The sequence below is a fragment of the Pristiophorus japonicus genome, chromosome 7 (assembly GCF_044704955.1).
Source record: "Pristiophorus japonicus isolate sPriJap1 chromosome 7, sPriJap1.hap1, whole genome shotgun sequence".
In the NCBI taxonomy this organism is placed as follows: Eukaryota; Metazoa; Chordata; class Chondrichthyes; family Pristiophoridae; genus Pristiophorus; species Pristiophorus japonicus.
Genome location: NC_091983.1, coordinates 170,072,832 through 170,091,103, shown reverse-complemented (window position 1 = coordinate 170,091,103; position 18,272 = coordinate 170,072,832). Strand labels below are relative to the sequence as shown.

At 49.0% G+C, this 18,272-nt stretch overlaps 1 protein-coding gene across 4 annotated transcripts in view; it reads left to right on the top strand.

Annotated features, from left to right (window-relative positions):
• The window catches only part of LOC139267356 (uncharacterized), a 177,815-nt gene that overhangs the window by 155,999 nt on the left and 3,544 nt on the right, over positions 1-18,272 (top strand). For all 4 annotated transcript variants that reach the window (XM_070885560.1, XM_070885561.1, XM_070885562.1 and 1 more), the window contains one exon: positions 13,009-13,142. In XM_070885560.1, coding sequence (XP_070741661.1) covers positions 13,009-13,142 — 134 coding nt within the window. The remainder of the gene's footprint in view (positions 1-13,008; positions 13,143-18,272) is intronic.

Below are 18,272 nucleotides of genomic sequence, written 5' to 3'. Positions count from 1 at the left end.
GAGCTGCACTGTTTTCTCTACTCTGGAGAAGGGACTCCCATCATTACCATCCATGGCTTCTAGAATGTCTTCCTGGATGGCGGCACATGTCCTCTGCCCCCTTTTGCTCTCGGCAGAGAGAGACTGGTACAGCTTGCCGTCCAGTGAGAGGAGGAGCATCTTTACTATCTCGGCATCATCACACCTGTTAACATCCCCTGCCTGTTCCACCTCCATAAAGTGAACCGAGGGGTCTCCCTTTGGAGTGAGCTTTCCCAGGTGGCTTATCATAGCCCTAAGCTGTTGGGTAGTATGGGGAACCACAAATTGACTTTCCAGGGGCCCCTGACCCCCAGCACCGGTGGGCGGGCCAAACTTCTGTTGGCCCTGGCTCTGGCTCTTCCAGCTCTGGCTCGCCTACCCCTCCTCCCTGCTGCCAAACTGAGCTGAAACTCTGCGCCACGGTTATGGTCCGCTATCCCTATCCGCCCCGCAACTCGTTCGTCTCTCCTAGAAACATAGAAACATAGAAAATAGGTGCAGGAGTAGGCCATTCGGCCCTTCTAGCCTGCACCGCCATTCAATGAGTTCATGGCTGAACATGCAACTTCAGTACCCCATTCCTGCTTTCTCGCCATACCCCTTGATTCCCCTAGTAGTAAGGACTTCATCTAAAACTCCTTTTTGAATATATTTAGTGAATTGGCCTCAACAACTTTCTGTGGTAGAGAATTCCACAGGTTCACCACTCTCTGGGTGAAGAAATTCCTCCTCATCTCGGTCCTAAATGGCTTACCCCTTATCCTTAGACTGTGTCCAATGGTTCTGGACTTCCCCAACATTTGGAACATTCTTCCTGCATCTAACCTGTCTAACCCCGTCAGAATTTTAAACGTTTCTATGAGGTCCCCTCTCATTCTTCTGAACTCCAGTGAATACAAGCCCAGTTGATCCAGTCTTTCTTGATAGGTCAGTCCCGCCATCCCGGGAATCAGTCTGGTGAACCTTCGCTGCACTCCCTCAATAGCAAGAATGTCCTTCCTCAGGTTAGGAGACCAAAACTGTACACAATACTCCAGGTGTGGCCTCACCAAGGCCCTGTACAACTGTAGCAACACCTCCCTGTCCCTATACTCAAATCCCCTCGCTATGAAGGCCAACATGCCATTTGCTTTCTTAACCGCCTGCTGTACCTCCATGCCAACCTTCAATGACTGATGTACCATGACACCCAGGTCTCGTTGCACCTCCCCTTTTCCTAATCTGTCACCATTCAGATAATAGTCTGTCTCTCTGTTTTTACCACCAAAGTGGATAACCTCACATTTATCCACATTATACTTCATCTGCCATGCATTTGCCCACTCACCTAACCTATCCAAGTCGCTCTGCAGCCTCATAGCATCCTCCTCGCAGCTCACACTGCCACCCAACTTAGTGTCATCCGCAAATTTGGAGATACTACATTTAATCTCCTCGTCTAAATCATTAATATACAGTGTAAACAGCTGGGGCCCCAGCACAGAACCTAGCGGTACCCCACTAGTCACTGCCTGCCATTCTGAAAAGTCCCCATTTACTCCTACTCTTTGCTTCCTGTCTGACAACCAATTCTCAATCCATGTCAGCACACTACCCCCAATCCCATGTGCTTTAACTTTGCACATTAATCTCTTGTGTGGGACCTTGTCGAAAGCCTTCTGAAAGTCCAAATACACCACATCAACTGGTTCTCCCTTGTCCACTCTACTGGAAACATCCTCAAAAAATTCCAGAAGATTTGTCAAGCATGATTTCCCTTTCACAAATCCATGCTGACTTGGACCTATCATATCACCTCTTTCCAAATGCACTGCTATGACATCCTTAATAATTGATTCCATCATTTTACCCACTACCGATGTCAGGCTGACTGGTCTATAATTCCCTGTTATCTCTCTCCCTCCTTTTTTTAAAAAGTGGGGTTACATTGGCTACCCTCCACTCCATAGGAACTGATCCAGAGTCAATGGAATGTTGGAAAATGATTGTCAATGCATCCACTATTTCCAAGGCCACCTCCTTAAGTACTCTGGGATGCAGTCCATCAGGCCCTGGGGATTTATCGGCCTTCAATCCCATCAATTTCCCCAACACAATTTCCCGACTAATAAGGATTTCCCTCAGTTCCTCCTCCTTACTAGACCCTCCGACCCCTTTTATATCCGGAAGGTTGTTGCTGAACCGGTGTAGTCACCGGCGCCACAGGTGGTGGTTGAACAGTTTCCTCCTTCTCTTCCAGGCTTACCCTGGCCGTACCCGGGTTTATTAGGCATACCATGCCTTTTGCCTTGGACAGAGCAAGGGTTAAACTTTTGATTTGTTGCTGGCAGGGACCGTGGTCTCCTGTCTCAAACCCGTTAGTGCTAGCTACTTTATAAACTGCCTGTTAATTTCTCCTCCAGCTCTTTTACTTGAAGGGTGAAGCGAGTGCTTTCCTCCCGCAGTATATCTTCATTATTTTTAGCCTCGGTAACCTGACACTCAAAATAGTCCTGACTGTTCTTAAACCTTTCCATTAGCTGGGCCTTTCCATGTTTTAGCTTACGGAGTTCTCCCCATAACCTTTCTCCTGCCATAGCTCTTTCATGTAATGTCTCTGTGCATTCCCATAGTTCTGCCTGTAGTGACTCAATGGTTTTGTCTAGGAGTTGGACCTGTCGCTGTCGACAGACCAACCAAATTACCTTTTCTACTGATTCTTTTTGGTCCTTGCTTGCTGTCTGTCCTCTGGGCTGCAGCGTCTCCCGGACGCTCAGCACGCAATAGATCAAGCACTCACTCTTTAGTGACATTCACTTTCTTATACACATAGGAGGAAATCCTCTCTTCCATCTTGGTTCCTTCTTCCAAAACAGCACTCTTTGCATCACATCCCTTATACCAGAGTCCCTTCATGGTCGCCATTTTGTAGGGGGTGGTGTGGGGGTCAGGTTCACCTCTGACCTTCTGAGCGGTTCGAATCGCTCCCACTCTCTGGGTTCTAGGCTCTGGATCTATTTGGGGGATGTGATAAAATGCAAGAGATAACTGGTTTGGTGCAAAAGAACTTTGGTTTTATTAAAGACAAGAAAATACAATGTCAAACTTATAATTACTCAAATAAAGAACAGTACATCACACATTCAAAGGGGTTACAATGAATAATACACCTCCCACCTCCCAATACCTAACACTGATTAGATTAGACTCCAGGGCAAACAGGGACTATACTTACCAATCTTTTACTGGTAGTTAGCGGTGGTTCGCGATTTCGGGGTTCGCTGGATTCTGTAGGTTCTGCTTGCCATATCCCGACCGTCGGAGAAGACTTCTTACTGCACAATCTTCAGTTGGGTGGTGTCCGCTGATGCGGTATGGCGCGTTTAGGACTTATGGGGTAAATACCCATTTTCTTTCGTTAGAAATAGGTTTCAAAGTCTTTTTACATAATGTTTTCACCTGTTGGTAATCAGGGCTAGGTTGTAGAGTGGAAACTTTCGATTCTTCGGTTTCTTCCTTGTGGAGTTTTGTTTCGAAGTTGGTCGATCACGGTGTTTTTGGTGGTACCACGTTGGCTGTGGTCGGTTGCTGCCGTGATGGTGATACTCTTCCTTCCCTTACAATAGCAGGACTTCGAGGCTGGAGAAGTCAGTTTAAAAACTGCTGCGGTGGTCTTTCTCCCTTCTTGATGCTCTAATGCTAGGCTGCTGTGTGCATACCTTCTGCTAAGCATCCCTAGCAGTGCCTTCTGAGGCAGTAGCATACCCTTTGTTAAAGCAGGGCCCAGTTATACATTTTGAGCTGTTCTAATCTTCACGCCAAATCAGCCCTGATTCTTTGTTTAAATTTGGAGGGCTTGATATTTCTTTGTCATATTTTGACGGGCTCATTAAATGTTGACCTGTCTCGGATGTGTCAGTGTTCCAAATCTGCTTCTTGATGGAAATATTAGCTTTGGTATTTGCAGTGTCTGTCTGTGCTTGGGTTTTTCATGCAGGCTGGATGTGCCATTGTTTTTATGTATGGGCTGGAATGGTTTTCCAGATCAGGATAATGGTTAGCTATCTCTGGGTCAATTGTTTCTATGTTAATGTCTCCTGGGGAGAAGGGTTTTTGAATATCCACAATTCTCCAGACAATTTACTTTAGTTTCAATACCCCAGACAGCTTCAATACTCAAACTGGCTTCCTTTTAGGATAGTTATCCTTTAGTCGTTTAGCCCTGCCCACACAGACTCAATTTGCCTTGTAAAATCCCAAATTCGATTAAAGTTCGTAGTTTCTTCCATATGCACTTTAGGATTTCAAACTTTCTGGTAGATAGCTCCAAATTAAATTTCCTTTCCAATGAGTCCAAATACTGTGGGGGTTCTCTCATGAATTTTGCAACCCTTAACTGCACAGCAGCATTTACCAATGACAGCGCCCAAAGCGCAGACACAGATCTGGTGCATCGCATTGCACCCCGTATTTGGACCTTTTTGCCCTCATTTTCTGCCAGGAAGACAAGGGCCAATGATGTTTTTGGACTTGTATTGGTACCAAGTCTCCCATTTCAGGATTGTTCTGAATTTGAAGTCAGTTTGAATTCGCATAAAGGCCTTGTGTGGCAACCCTTATTCACACCTGCAAAGCAAGAACTGTGACTGATCACGTAATACAGATTAATAATAGTCTGCTTCTGTCTTGCCACCTTCAAACATCTTTGCATAAAGGAACACATTCGTTTGTAGTAGACTGAATGTTGAATTTTAGATCAAAGTCAATTTGTTTCCATTTTCTATTAAATTCATTGAAAAATGTTATTGAAAAAATGATCAACATTTCCATTGAAGAAGAAATCAACAGTTCTGTGTAATTTTCCCTGAATATTATTAATGAGTGCCTCTACCCACAAGCTGAAGTTCTATGATGATCATGGTTTTATATCTATCTTAAAGCCTCAAAGCTTCAGATGTTCTGCTGGGTTCAAAGTCTTTGAAGCTCTGCTCTTTGCCCTACAGTAAGCCTAGATCAATCTTCAATATCAATGTGGTAGCAGGAATCAGTACTGCGGCTCTGTTTTATACTGTGCATTCTAAGCTTAAGTTTTAAAAAAAAATGTCAATCTTGCATGTATTTTCTCAATTCACTAAATATATTCAAAAAGGAGTTAGATGAAGTCCTTACTACTAGGGGGATCAAGGGGTATGGCGAGAAAGCAGGAATGGGGTACTGAAGTTACATGTTCAGCCATGAACTCATTGAATGGCGGTGCAGGCTAGAAGGGCCGAATGGCCTACTCCTGCACCTATTTTCTATGTTTCTATGTTTCTTAAAACATTGATTGCATGTACAGTCTCCACCGCTTATAGCAAGTGCGTTTGTGTGAATGTGATTTGCCTGCGACACACGCTGGCCAATATAATGGGATAGTGTGTAATATGGGCCTAAACATTCTCTCTTTTTGCTAAGTGACCAATCTTAAAGAAACTATCTCTCTCTTTCTCTCCCGCTCATCCTCAATGCAGCCCAACAAGTTGATTGTTTGTTTGTCTTTCTTGCAGCCAAGCGCTGGACTGAGTTTCTGATGATTTATTTTCCATTTATCCCACCATCGCAGGGGAGATAAAGAAAAGGCATTAAGTTTTCTATTGGTTATAATTTGACAAAAAATCTGTACAGTTGGTCATTTTTAGGGAAGCATTGATAATGCGGCAGAGGAGACACGACCCACTGTGATCCGGTTTCTCACCTGTGTATAGGATTGCACCTGGTTCTATAACCCCATCTTCCTTCGTCACCTCTTTGACTGCACAGACTAACACACTTTTATAAATAGTCAGATCAGGGCAGGCTGTTGCCCTGAGCTTAAATTACTCCGTCTGAAGAAATTGGCTCTAACTATATAGGGCCCAAAATTGCCCAGGAGTTGTTCTGTTTTTTTTTGGAGCAACTTGATTTTTCTGGAGTATCTTAAAAATCCCCATTTTGCACATTCAACTTGTGCCAGTGTAAGTGAGTTAATTAGGATTTTTTTAGTTTAGTTTAGTTTTGTTCAAAAGGGGGCGTTACTAGCCACCTACGCCTGTTTTGGCCACTTTGGACGGCTAATAGTTACTCCAAACTAACTTAGGCCAGCGTATGTGGCCACTTGTGGCCGCACAAAAACCCTTGCGGAGAGTTAAGAAATCAGCGCAGGTAGGTACTTAATGACTTGGTTAAAGAATGTAAATAGGAGCAAACAGCTATACAGGACTGAAACTTCACAAAGTTAATTTCCTATACAACAGAAGCATTCATGGAAGCTTAAACTACAAAAATAAAAGTAGAGACAAAACATATTTACATAATTTTTTCAAAATATCCAAATAAAAAATAGAAGTACCTCCTGCTCGTAGGAAAGTATTTTCATGAACAGGGTTAAGGAAAGTCTTGAGTAAGCTCATTAAAATTACTGGCTACACAGTTATCACACCCTCTCTCTTCCTCCCTCCCCCCCCCCCCCCCCCCCCGCCCATCAAAACTCTCTTTTCCCCCCCCCCCCACCCCCGGACAGATCAAAACTCTCCTCCTTCTCACCCCCCCATCAAAACTCTCATCATTACCCCCCTCCCCCACCCCCTCCCAATCAAAACTCTCCTCTCTCCTTCCCCCCGGATCAAAACGCTCCTCCTCCACCCCCCCCCTCCCAGATCAAAACTGTCCTCTTTCCCCCCCCTCCCCCCCCCAATCAAAACTCTCCTTCCCCCTCCCCACCCCCCCCCCCAATTAAAATTCTTCCCCCCCCCCCCCGATCAAAAGTTCCCCCGCACCAACCTGTTTCTTGTAGCCTCAGCGTGAGCCGGCTTGTTTGCGGCAGGCCACTCAGCCCGGAATAGGGGCGGGACGCATCGGGTCCCACGCTGCAGCACACAGCATCATCATCATCATGGAAGGAGCTACTGTGCATGCGCGAACGCTCTACTGCGCATGCGGACAGCTGCCAGCACACTTTTAGGCACAGAGCTCCAGTTCCTCCCCCCCGCCCCCCCCCCCCCCCCCCCAATGGACTCGCCGCGCCAAGCCCCGGGAGAGTTGACAGAGGGGCCAGAATCCGAGGACATCTTTTTGCCGCTGTTTTGATCCTAGGAAGTCGGCGCATCTCACGTGAGTGCGCCGAAAAAATGGGTGGGCTGAATTTGGGCCCATAGAAACGAGGAGACTGATTAAATTTCAATCCTGCAATTCACAGAACCAACCTAATTTAATTCGATATAATCTGAGTTTAATTGAAATAAAGTTCCACAATGATCAGTGCGAAAAAAGATAATAATTCATTCCATTCAGAGACCCTTAATACAGCTGTTTCTGCCTAAAATAAACAGAATACTTAAGATGCTTTAGCCGGCAACTTTGAAATTGGTGTTAACACAAATGGATAATGGTTAGCGCTTGCTAGACGATATCAGTGATTGCCTGTTTTAAACGTGGATGTTTTAAGTGGTGGCGACTAACTTTTTTTTGCAACACTTTGTGTATTTTTATTTAAACTTTAAACCGTCAAACGCAAACTGGATTCACAAAGGTTTCACTGTCATTCATTGTTGACTTGTGCACTGTGCATATTTCAATCACGGTAAATGGGAAAATAGAGTTTTCCACTCAAAACACACATTTTTTATGTCAATTTTTCATTCCTGCAACTAATCGGCAATATTGTAGCAAACTAATCGTGTTCAATACATTGCAAATGACTTCCTGCCATAATAGAGCCAAGTTATTCAAAAGATCACAGCTGTGTTATTTGTTTGACCTGATATGTGTTTTAAGGATTTGAATGAGGGAAGAGTTTTTAATCTCTTGTGCTATTGTCAGGCCACATGATAACAGGACATGGATGTTATTCTATCTGACTTAACATGTCCATTATAGGATCACTGGTCTCTGGGGTTCTTTAGTGCTTTTGTTCTCAAAGTCTGAACATTGCTGTCAGTGCATTATGCCAGCGGCATGTGGCTCGTAACATTGCAACATTATGTCGGGTGTTTTTTTTTAAACCTTTAGTAGCCAATCAGAGAACCTAGTTATCAAAGTCTAGAAAGTGCTGGTGCCATAAAACTATGGCCCCAAGTTTCCACATGATTTGCTCCTGATTTTTTGGAGCAACTGGTGTAGAACGGAGTATCTTAGAAATCGGAATTCTCGTCATTTAGTTTGCTCCAGTTCTAGTCAGTTAGAACAGTTTCACTTTGGAACAGAATTTTTTTTTCAAAAGGGGGCGTGTCCGGCCACTTACGCCTGATTTCAAAGTTTCGTGAGTGAAAACTTACTCCAAACTAACTTGGAATGGAGTAAGTGAAGATTTTTGTACGCTCGAAAAAACCTTGTCTACACTTTAGAAAATCAGGCGTAGGGAATGTTGGGGGGTAGGGGTTTAAAGGGAAGTTTACAAACATTAAACACTTCAGTTTTACAAATAAAGAGCCATCATCAATAATAAATGATAAATACATCAATAAATCAACCAATAAATCAATCAAAAAAAAAAATAAATAAAACATTTTCTACTTACCGACTGCAGCACCGGGAGCCCTCCAACAGCGTGCTGGGATGCCCCCCCCCCCCCCCCCCCCAGTGTGTCTCTGTCAGTGTCGCTATCTCTCTGTCTGTCTGTGTGTCTCTCATTCTCTGTCTGTCAGTGGCTGTGTTTCTGACAGCGAGGGTAGAGGGAGAGAGGGGGGGAGCAGAGGGAGGGAAGGGGGAGGGATGGGAGAGGGGGGGAGAAGGGGGAGAAAGGAGATGGGGGGGAAGGAGATGGGGGAGGGGAAAGGAGATGGGGGGGAGGAGATTTGGGAGGGGGAGGGAGGCTGAACGGGCCGGGCCCGAGACTTCGGGCAGGGCCCGTCCCCAGCACCAGATTTACAGGTAGGTGGCGTTGGGTCAGGTCGGGGGGGTGGTGGGAGGGAGGTCGGTTCGGTTCGGGTCGGGGGGAGGGAGGGAGAGAGAGGTCAGGTCGGATCCAGTCCGGGGGCGGGCGGGGGGGACCGGGAGTCGGGTCGGTGTCGGGTCCGGTCCGGAGGCGGGGGGGAGCGGGAGTCGTGTCGGTGTCGGGTCCGGTCCGGAGGCGGGCGGGGGGGAGCGGGAGTCGGGTCGGTGTCGGTGTCGGGTCCGGTCCGGAGGCGGGGGGGAGCGGGAGTCGGGTCGGTATCGGTGTCTGGTCCGGTCCGGAGGCGGGGGGGCGGGGGGGAGCGGGAGTCGGGTCGGAGTCGGGTCCGGTCCGGAGGCGGGGGGGCGGGGGGGAGCCGGAGTCGGGTCGGTGTCGGTGTCGGGTCCGGTCCGGAGGCGGGGGGGAGCGGGAGTCGGGTCGGTGTCGGTGTCTGGTCCGGTCCGGAGGCGGGGGAGCGGGAGTCGGGTCGGTGTCGGTGTCTGGTCCGGTCCGGAGGCGGGGGAGCGGGAGTCGGGTCGGTGTCGGTGTCGGTGTCGGGTCCGGAGGCGGGGGAGCGGGAGTCGGGTCGGTGTCGGTGTCTGGTCCGGTCCGGAGGCGGGGGAGCGGGAGTCGGGTCGGTGTCGGTGTCGGGTCCGGTCCGGAGGCTGGGGAGCGGGAGTCGGGTCGGTGTCGGGTCCGGTCCGGAGGCGGGGGGCGGGGGGGAGCGGGAGTCGGGTCGGAGTCGGGTCGGTGTCGGGTCGGTGTCGGGTCCGGTCCGGAGGCGTGGGGGCGGGGGGGAGCGGGAGTCGGGTCGGTGTCGGTGTCGGGTCCGGTCCGGAGGCGGGGGGGAGCGGGAGTCAGGTCGGTGTCGGGTCCGGTCCGGAGGCGGGGGGGCGGGGGGGAGCCGGAGTCGGGTCGGTGTCGGTGTCGGGTCCGGTCCGGAGGCGGGGGGAGCGGGAGTCGGGTCGGTGTCGGGTCCGGTCCGGAGGCGGGCGGGCGGGGGGGAGCGGGAGTCGGGTCGGTGTCGGTGTCGGGTCCGGTCCGGAGGCGGGCGGGCGGGGGGGAGCGGGAGTCGGGTCGGTGTCGGTGTCGGGTCCGGTCCGGAGGCGGGGGGGAGCGGGAGTCAGGTCGGTGTCGGTGTCGGTGTCGGGTCCGGTCCGGAGGCGGGGGGGTGTCGGAGTCGGGTCTGGTCCGGAGGCGGGGGGGAGCCGGAGTCGGGTCGGTGTCGGTGTCGGGTCCGGTCCGGAGGCGGGGGGGAGCGGGAGTCAGGTCGGTGTCGGGTCCGGTCCGGAGGCGAGGGGGCGGGGGGGAGCCGGAGTCGGGTCGGTGTCTGTGTCGGGTCCGGTCCGGAGGCGGGGGGAGCGGGAGTCGGGTCGGTGTCGGAGTCGGGTCGGTGTCGGGTCCGGTCCGGAGGCGGGGGGAGCGGGAGTCGGGTCGGTCCGGGGGCGGGGGGGAAGCGGGAGTCAGGTCGGTGTTGGGTCCATTGGGCCAGGGCTAGGGGCTGCGTGCTTCGGCCCCTCCCACACAGTTTTGGGCGCCTGGAGCTACTGCACTTGCGCGCCCACTGTAGCGCGCATGTGCAGAGGTCCCGGCACTGTTTTCAGCGCAGGGACCTGGCTCCGCCCCCTACAGCTCCTGCTGCGCTGCGCCGAGGGCCAGAGGACCTGCAGGGAGGTGGAGAATCTGGAGGGTTTTTTTAGGCGCACTTTGTGACACGAAAAACGGGCGTCCAGGTCGCGACTGCGCCGTTCTAGGCTCGAAACTTGGGCCCATTAATCCTTCAGCAATTGTGTGCAGAGGATGAGCAAAGAAAGCTGCCAGAGATGTCAGATGGCATCAGGAATGTACTGATCGCACCTGCTGATATGTACCTACCATCGCATCGGGCACAACTATCTGGCAGTGACTCTCTAGTTTAGCAGGGAGGCAGTTAAAGTGCTGGTCTATCTGCTTACAGAATATATGCAGAAAAGTTCAAAACATGGGTATGGCACTGTCGGTGACTCTCAAGGTAACCATGGCTGTCAGTTATTATTGGCAACATGGTGACTGTCCACAGAAGTATTAAGTTGCATTATTCAGAAGGGCTAATGACTTCTTCACAAAGGATCATCACCCGCATCCGTGATGACATTAGAGCCCCTGGGCACAATGCTGTGTCCTGGATGGCGCGAAAGGGACTGCATCGCGATGTGGACAAAGCATGTGACTACCAGACAGAAACTTGTAGGGCAAAGCCTCAGCATCCTTGGATCGCTCCTGGCATGTTTCCTCCTTTAGCTTAACCTACTTCTCTTATACTTTATTATGCTGTCAACCAATTCAAGATTTACTTCCCAATATTCTTCTCTTGTAAAAGTTCAAGCAAAGCAAAGTACTCCCATCAATTTCCATTTATCCTCTACTAACACACTGCCCTCTCCTCTGTGACATACCAGCTCACATTTAACAATTCTCATTTTACTGAGAGTTTTGCACGAATGACACTCTTTAATCTGCTAGCTGAGAGTGTGAGCAAGTGATCGCCATCAATAACTAAGCCACCAATCTTTACTTACCTCTGGAGAAAGACCTGGATCTTGATTTTCTTCTTCTACCCCGCCCAAAATCAAGCAATGTAGCGGCAGAAATGGTGGGAATGGAGGCGACAGCCACCTCCCGATCCTGACCTGTGTTTTCTTTGCCCCACCCCCGCTGGGACTCTCGCTGGCCACCCTTTCCCACCCACCATGCGTACATGCTGATGGGGAGACGGGGCCCGGCATCCCGGTCTAATTTCCTCCCTCCCACCCATCTTATTGCTGCTGCCCAGACTAACAGAAGGAAAATGATTGTTTAGTGGATCTAGCAGAGGCACTTCTCCCTCCATTTTGGCTCCAAATCATCACCTGCGTAGATCTTGGTTGGGCCAGGGCCTGAAAATTTTTTTTTGCCTTATTCTCTTTCAGGCACTTCTGCCCTGTTAAAATAGCTGGCGGCCTGTTCTGCAGTCCTGCTGCAGCATTGCCTGCATTTTGCTTATTGGCGGCAGGGATCCTGCATGGAATAGGACTTCAAAACATAGGAGGATGGGTTAGGATTGTGACAGGTTTGGAGTGGTAAGCACAAGTTCTATCCTGCCAAGAAAAGAGAAATCCAGACCCTGGTCTCTTTGTAAACGCAGCAGAAATAGGAACTCCACAGGTTGGGAGAATGAAATATGCATCTCTCTGCTTTATAGCACAATGCTTTGGTGCTGCAGTACATAGTCACCATACTGCCTGTGGTGAGGAGCTTTAAACATAAGAAATAGGAGCACAAGAAGGCCATACAGCCCCTCGAGCCTGCTCCGCCATTCAATACGATCATGGCTGATTCGATTATGGACTCAGGTCCACTTCCCTGCCTGCTCTCCATAACCCCTTATTCCCTTATCGTTTAAGAAACTGTTTATTTCTGTCTTAAATTTATTCACAGCTTCCACAGCTCTCTGAGGCAGCGAATTCCACAGATTCACAACTCTACAATAGAAGAAATTTCACCTCATCTCGGTTTTAAATGGGTGGCCCCTTATTCTAAGATTGTGCCCTCTAGTTCTAGTCTCCCCCATCAGTGGAAACATCCTCTCTGCATCCACCTTGTCAAGCTCCCTCATAATCTTATAAGTTTTGATAAGATCATCTCTCTTTTGAATTCCAGTGAGTAGAGGCCCAACCTCCTCAACCATTCCTCATAAGTCAACCCCTTCATTTCTGGAATCAATCTAGTGAACCTTCTCTGAACTGCCTCCAAAACAAGTGTATCATTTCGTAAATATGGAAACCAAAACTGCATGCAGTATTCCAGGTGTGGCCTCATCAATACCCTGTACAACTGTAGCAAGACTTCCCTGCTTTTATACTCCATCCCCTTTGCGATAAAGGCCAAGATTCCATTGGCCTTCCTGATCACCTGCATACTAACTTTTTTTGTGTTTCATGCACAAGTACCCCCAGGTCCCGCTGTTGAGATTTGCCGTTCCATATTCTTTAATAATTTTTACACAGTAAGAAATGTTGTGCTATAAATTAAGATGTTAAATGCATGGTGACTGTACTATGAATGCACAAATTCACTGTGATTTTTTCCCCTCCCTGTTCCAGGGCTCCAGAGATATTGTTTCGACCAGAGATGATCGGAAAAGATCACTATGGAATCCATGAGAGCCTTCTCCGCTCCATTATTCTCTGTGATGTAGACCTCAGAAAAACCTTTGTTGCAAACATCATTCTTTCAGGTAAATTGGCTGGCCACCTGCTTCAAGATAAAGTGGAAATTGAACTACATCACGTAATATGGCAGTGGTGTGTATATATATATATATATATCATAACATTTTGTTGTTGCTTTTAGAGGACATTATCCATGAAAATTGTTTGGCAGGTTTTTATTTGCTTTTATGTAACCAGTAGTTCATGGTCGTGATGCATTTACCTGCCTATCTTGCTGTTACTATTCTGGTCGAGAACAGTGTTAAAGAAGAATACATTTACAGACAATCTGAAAGTGGCCTACTCCACAGAATATCATTGTCACGTTTCAGGAATTTATGACAATTTTTCAAAAGAAAGGATTGGAAAAGGAGCTCCTGTTAATGATAGGTTTTGTAAAAGCAACGTGTATTCTCAAGTTCTAGTCAAGGGCATCTAGACAAAGTTGATATGCTAAACGGAAGTTGTTTCTCCCCAGATACTAATCAATTTGTTAGCTTGTCAAAGTAATCGAAAAATTCCTCTTATCCACTGTGTTGGAATACACTTTGATTGGTGTCTGTTTGTTTCTCAAGCAGGGGATAAGAAGAAAGACTAGGAGCTAGATTTTACACTTTTGTGCTTATCGCCCAAAAATGGGTGTTATTTCTGGCGTCTGCGGTAAAAATGGGTTTTCAGATCGCCGGCTTCTCACCCATTCTCAAAGCACCTAGTCTCCATTTTTGAAATTGGGCATTAGCACGAGCAATATGAAATGAGCGGTAACGTTAAATCTTGCTGACCTTCTGCCGTAAAGCGTCACTGTCCTTAGCAATGGTATGACAATGCTCGACTCCCGCGATTCAGAAGGTCAACGGTCATCATGATATGTGCAGAAGAGGAGACAGAGAGCGAGGGAGCTGAGAGGGAGTGAAGGCGTGTATGGCTGTGGTGTGTGCTTTGGCTGTTGTGGGAGGCACGAGGGAGATTCACCAGCAACAAAAAGCCTACTAAGCACCAAGAACACAGTTGGCACCGAGTTTTTGTCCAACAAATAATATATAACATGGAAGGGATGGTGGAGGCCCTGGAGCTGGTAGCCAGGAACACTGGTGGCAGAGGGCTCCCAGTAGTCCCGGAGCATGGCACTGCAACCCAAGGTGCCACACCCCCATTGCCAACCACACATGAGAGCCAGGAGCAACATCTTTCTTCTGGCTCAGAGCACATTCCCACCTTGGGACCATCCTCTCCTGTATCTGTCCAAGCAGCGGTTCAGCCGTCATCCTCCTCTAATGAAGCATCACCTGAGGAGCTCCTCGGCCAGGTGGCTTGGAGTCAGGAGGGGAAGGGGAAGAGGTACAGGTGGGGAGGAGAAGCAGGGGTGGGAGGTGGGGGGGGGAAGGGTTGGTTCTGCAGAAATACTGATGATTTCAGACAACTGTTCGGTTTAAATGTTCTTTATTTCACAAAACCTTGTTGCGCATTGGCTCAGATAGTTGCACCGTTACATGCTGGTGATTCCTTAACATCAAAGGGCATAATTACACTTAACTTCAATCAATTTAAACTTTGATTGTCACCAAGGTGATGCCCACCATTAATGTATCACCTGCACACCCATCAGTGTGTCCGTCTTGTAAATAACACCAACGTTCTTTCAGGCAAAGCGCTCATTGATGAGCTCCTGATGTAAGGCTCTTGCAGCTATCATGCCACCACGGGCCCTTTCATGCGGTCTACAGGGGGGCGGGGGCATGGCTTCATCGTCAGCCTGATTGTGTGGGCCGATGTCAGCATCTGCCTCCTCGTCCTCCTCTTCCACTCTCTGGTGAGGTGGACTGTCAGACTCATCAGGCAATTCTTATCCCCTCCTGATAGCCAAGTTATTGCAGCATGGAGCACACCATCACAAATTGAGCTACCTGCTCAGGGTGGTATTGGAGCTTGCCTCCTGAGTGGTCCAGGCATCTAAAGTGCTGCTTAAGCACTCCAATGGTTTTCTCCACGATATTACGAGTGGCTCTGTGGCTCTCGTTGTATCACCTCTCGGCTTTGGAATGGGTGTCACGCAGGGGGTCATCAGCCAGGTAGCAAGGCCACATCCTTTGTCACCAAACATCCAGCATTGACCTTGTGGCTGATTGTCAAACAAATCAGATACAGTGCTCTCACGCAGGATGTGAGCATCATGGCTGCTGCCCGGAAATTTAGCATTCACTGTCATAATAATTTGCTGGTGGTCGACAACGAGTTGGACATTCAGGGAGTGGAATCCCTTGCGATTCCTGAAAACCTCTGCATCCTGAAAAGGTGCCCGCATCGCAGTGTGCGTACAGTCTATTGCTCCCTGCACCTTGGGGAAGTTTTCAATTCTGGAGCATCCTAGAGCCCTCTCACTCTGTGCCTCCCTGGTCATAGGGAAGCTGATCAAGTCCCTCCTGTGTGTGTACAGGACTTCAGTGACCTGTCTAATGCAGCAATGTGTGGCATGCTGAGACAGACCACACATGTTGCCAGCTGAGGCCTGAAAAGAACCCGACGTGTAGAACGAGTGCCACCGTGACTTTGACCTCGACGGATAGTGCAGTACTGATGGTGCTGGCAGGCTGCAGATCTACCCTTATGAGCTGGCATACCTCAGTGATAACCTCTTTGTGGAAGCGCAGTCTCCGAAGGCAGGTGGTGTCAGGCAAGTCGAGGTAAGAATGCTTCTCCTTGTACTTGCGGGGTGTAACGTCTGGTCCTCCTCATCTGTCTGTCACGTCTTATATTGGGCACATAATGCAGTGGAGCATACCTTCGGCCATCTCGAGTCTGCAGCATGTAATTGGTCATCAAGAGAGGATGAGAAAGGACAGGCCCCATTGCAATAGATCTCTGTTTTCCACCGATTGGTTACAAGGAATGAATGTCCTGACGAAGACACCTATTAAATTCTAATCGGTCACAGTATGGTCAAGATGTTTGTACAGATGTTCACATCAACTCCAAAGACCTCCAGAGTACATCCGAACTCCCCGAGGTTGAAGCAGAGCAGCCTTTTAAAGGATGCGATATGTAATGTAGAACATGGCGTCCATAACGCTGTGATTCGTTCAGAACAGTTCCACTTTTTCTGGGTGCTTTTTTGGGCGACCGATATTGTGGGCGATATGTGTGCGAGGTGGTGAAAGTGACTCTGGGCGATCTCCTGTGCATTAGTTTCGGCAAATGTGCTCTTTACGACAAAAAAAAAATGGGCGGGCGGTATTGTTGAATCTCGGCGGAAAGTAATGCTGGGCGATATTATGGGTGTTGATTTCGCCCATTCTAATGATTCCACCCCAAAAAAGTGGGCGGGCGGTATTATTTTTTCCTGGCGTTACGCACGTGGGGAAAGTAACGCTCGGCAATAAGTTTCCAAAAAATGCCTGTCAGTTTCCATTTTGTGGCTAAATGGGCAATATATAGGCATTATACGTCACTTCAGCGGTAAAATGGACGTTAAGTGGGCATTAAGCATGCAAAATCGAGGAAACTCTAGCCCTTGGATACTAAAAAGATAGTCTAGGTTTTGCAGCAAAGACGCTGCTGGAACAGAAAGGATCCAGAATGGGTAGCTGCTGAAATTCTGAATGCAGAGGTGCACGGACTGTTTAAGTCCAACAAGATGACCTGCTGAAGTAGAGGTAGCATAACATAGTCATTATTCTTGTTATTGGAGAGATAAGTTGTGCTAATTGAACTAAATTAATCTAATAACCATTCACCTTAATGTGGAATAAAGCAGCTTAATGATTTGATGGCAGACCAAGTTGCCACTACATGAGGCAGACTTGGTGCAGAGAGGTTAAAGAAATGCACGTATCTGAGAAGCGGATATCCAGTTCAGGTCACAAGAGTGGTCCAATGTTTCACTGCTAGGTCATGATATCAGGCTATGAGAGTCAGCACCCATAAAAGTAAGACATCCAGATCAATCCTGGAAGTGAATGACGCCCCTGAACCAGAGAAAGTGTCTACGCAGACTTGAATTCATAATACATGCATCACACGCTTTCCAATTTAACATCCTTCAGTACCCTGTAGTTCCTCAGCTCCGGGCCTGGATTAACCCATTTGTGCAGGTCTGTAGTACCAGGACTGTCCCTATCAATTGATGATGTGACTGTTTGATCGTCTGAGTCTTTCTTCAATGAGTCTGACAGGGCGCGCTCTCCATGTCTTCTAAGCTGCTCCATCTCTCTCTGATGTCATTTCAGGCTCTCTCCTTCCCTGGGCTATTCTCTGGGCTCAGGCCCTGCAGTACTCTGGGATCTCTGCTGAGCCTCAGTCCTGCAGTGTCAAAGGTTCCCTTTGATTATGTGCATAGACCTTCTGGGGCCAAAATTGACCCTTCTGATAAAGTCTCTGGCCGCCTGAAAGCGGCGGACATGAGGCGGTGCGGAATGGCCGCTGACTCCCCGCAGAGGGGCCACCATTGTGCCGCAATGGAAATTGCCCTTCATGAATTTTGGAGCAGTGTCCAGGACCGCTCCGCCCACTTTGCCGCCGCGGCATGCACGCGCCGACCCCTTACCAACTGGCGGGAACCCCCTCGCGAAATTGCCCCATTCCCGGTATTGCCTTGCGGGGAGCAGCCCCGCTGCCGGTCGGTGCCACTGACAGCTTTTGCTGTCGGTACACTCCATGGCATGGTGACCCGGCCACCCTTAAAGGAGAGGGCACACTGCCGCGGCCGCCATGTTTTTTTTTGTCGGCCGACTGCCGGGTCGGTCCGACAATTATAGTCGCTGGTTCAGCCGGGCTGACGAGGCAGCCTGGCACCCTCTCTTGGCAGCCTAACTGGCCCGACCAAAATCCTCCCTGGTGACCCAGTGTTTGCCACTAAATTGGCTGCAGAGTTCGCAGCGGCCCTCCCCTTTAACTGAAGGGGAGAGACGTGACGCGCCAGCGCAATGACATCATCAGCGCGGCGCTGATGACTGACATCCTCGGCTACTCCGCCCTGCTATTGACAACCACTCCGCCCCATTCAAAAAAAATCCCCGAAGCGCTGAATTTTGAGAGTTAGGCACGTCAAAACCGGTAGGCCCGCTTCGTTTCGGGCGGTGGGCAATTTCGGCCCCTTTAACTCCCCGCCCCAACACATCTTCCCATCTCCTGCTGAAATATTGCAAAGCAGGAGATGGGAA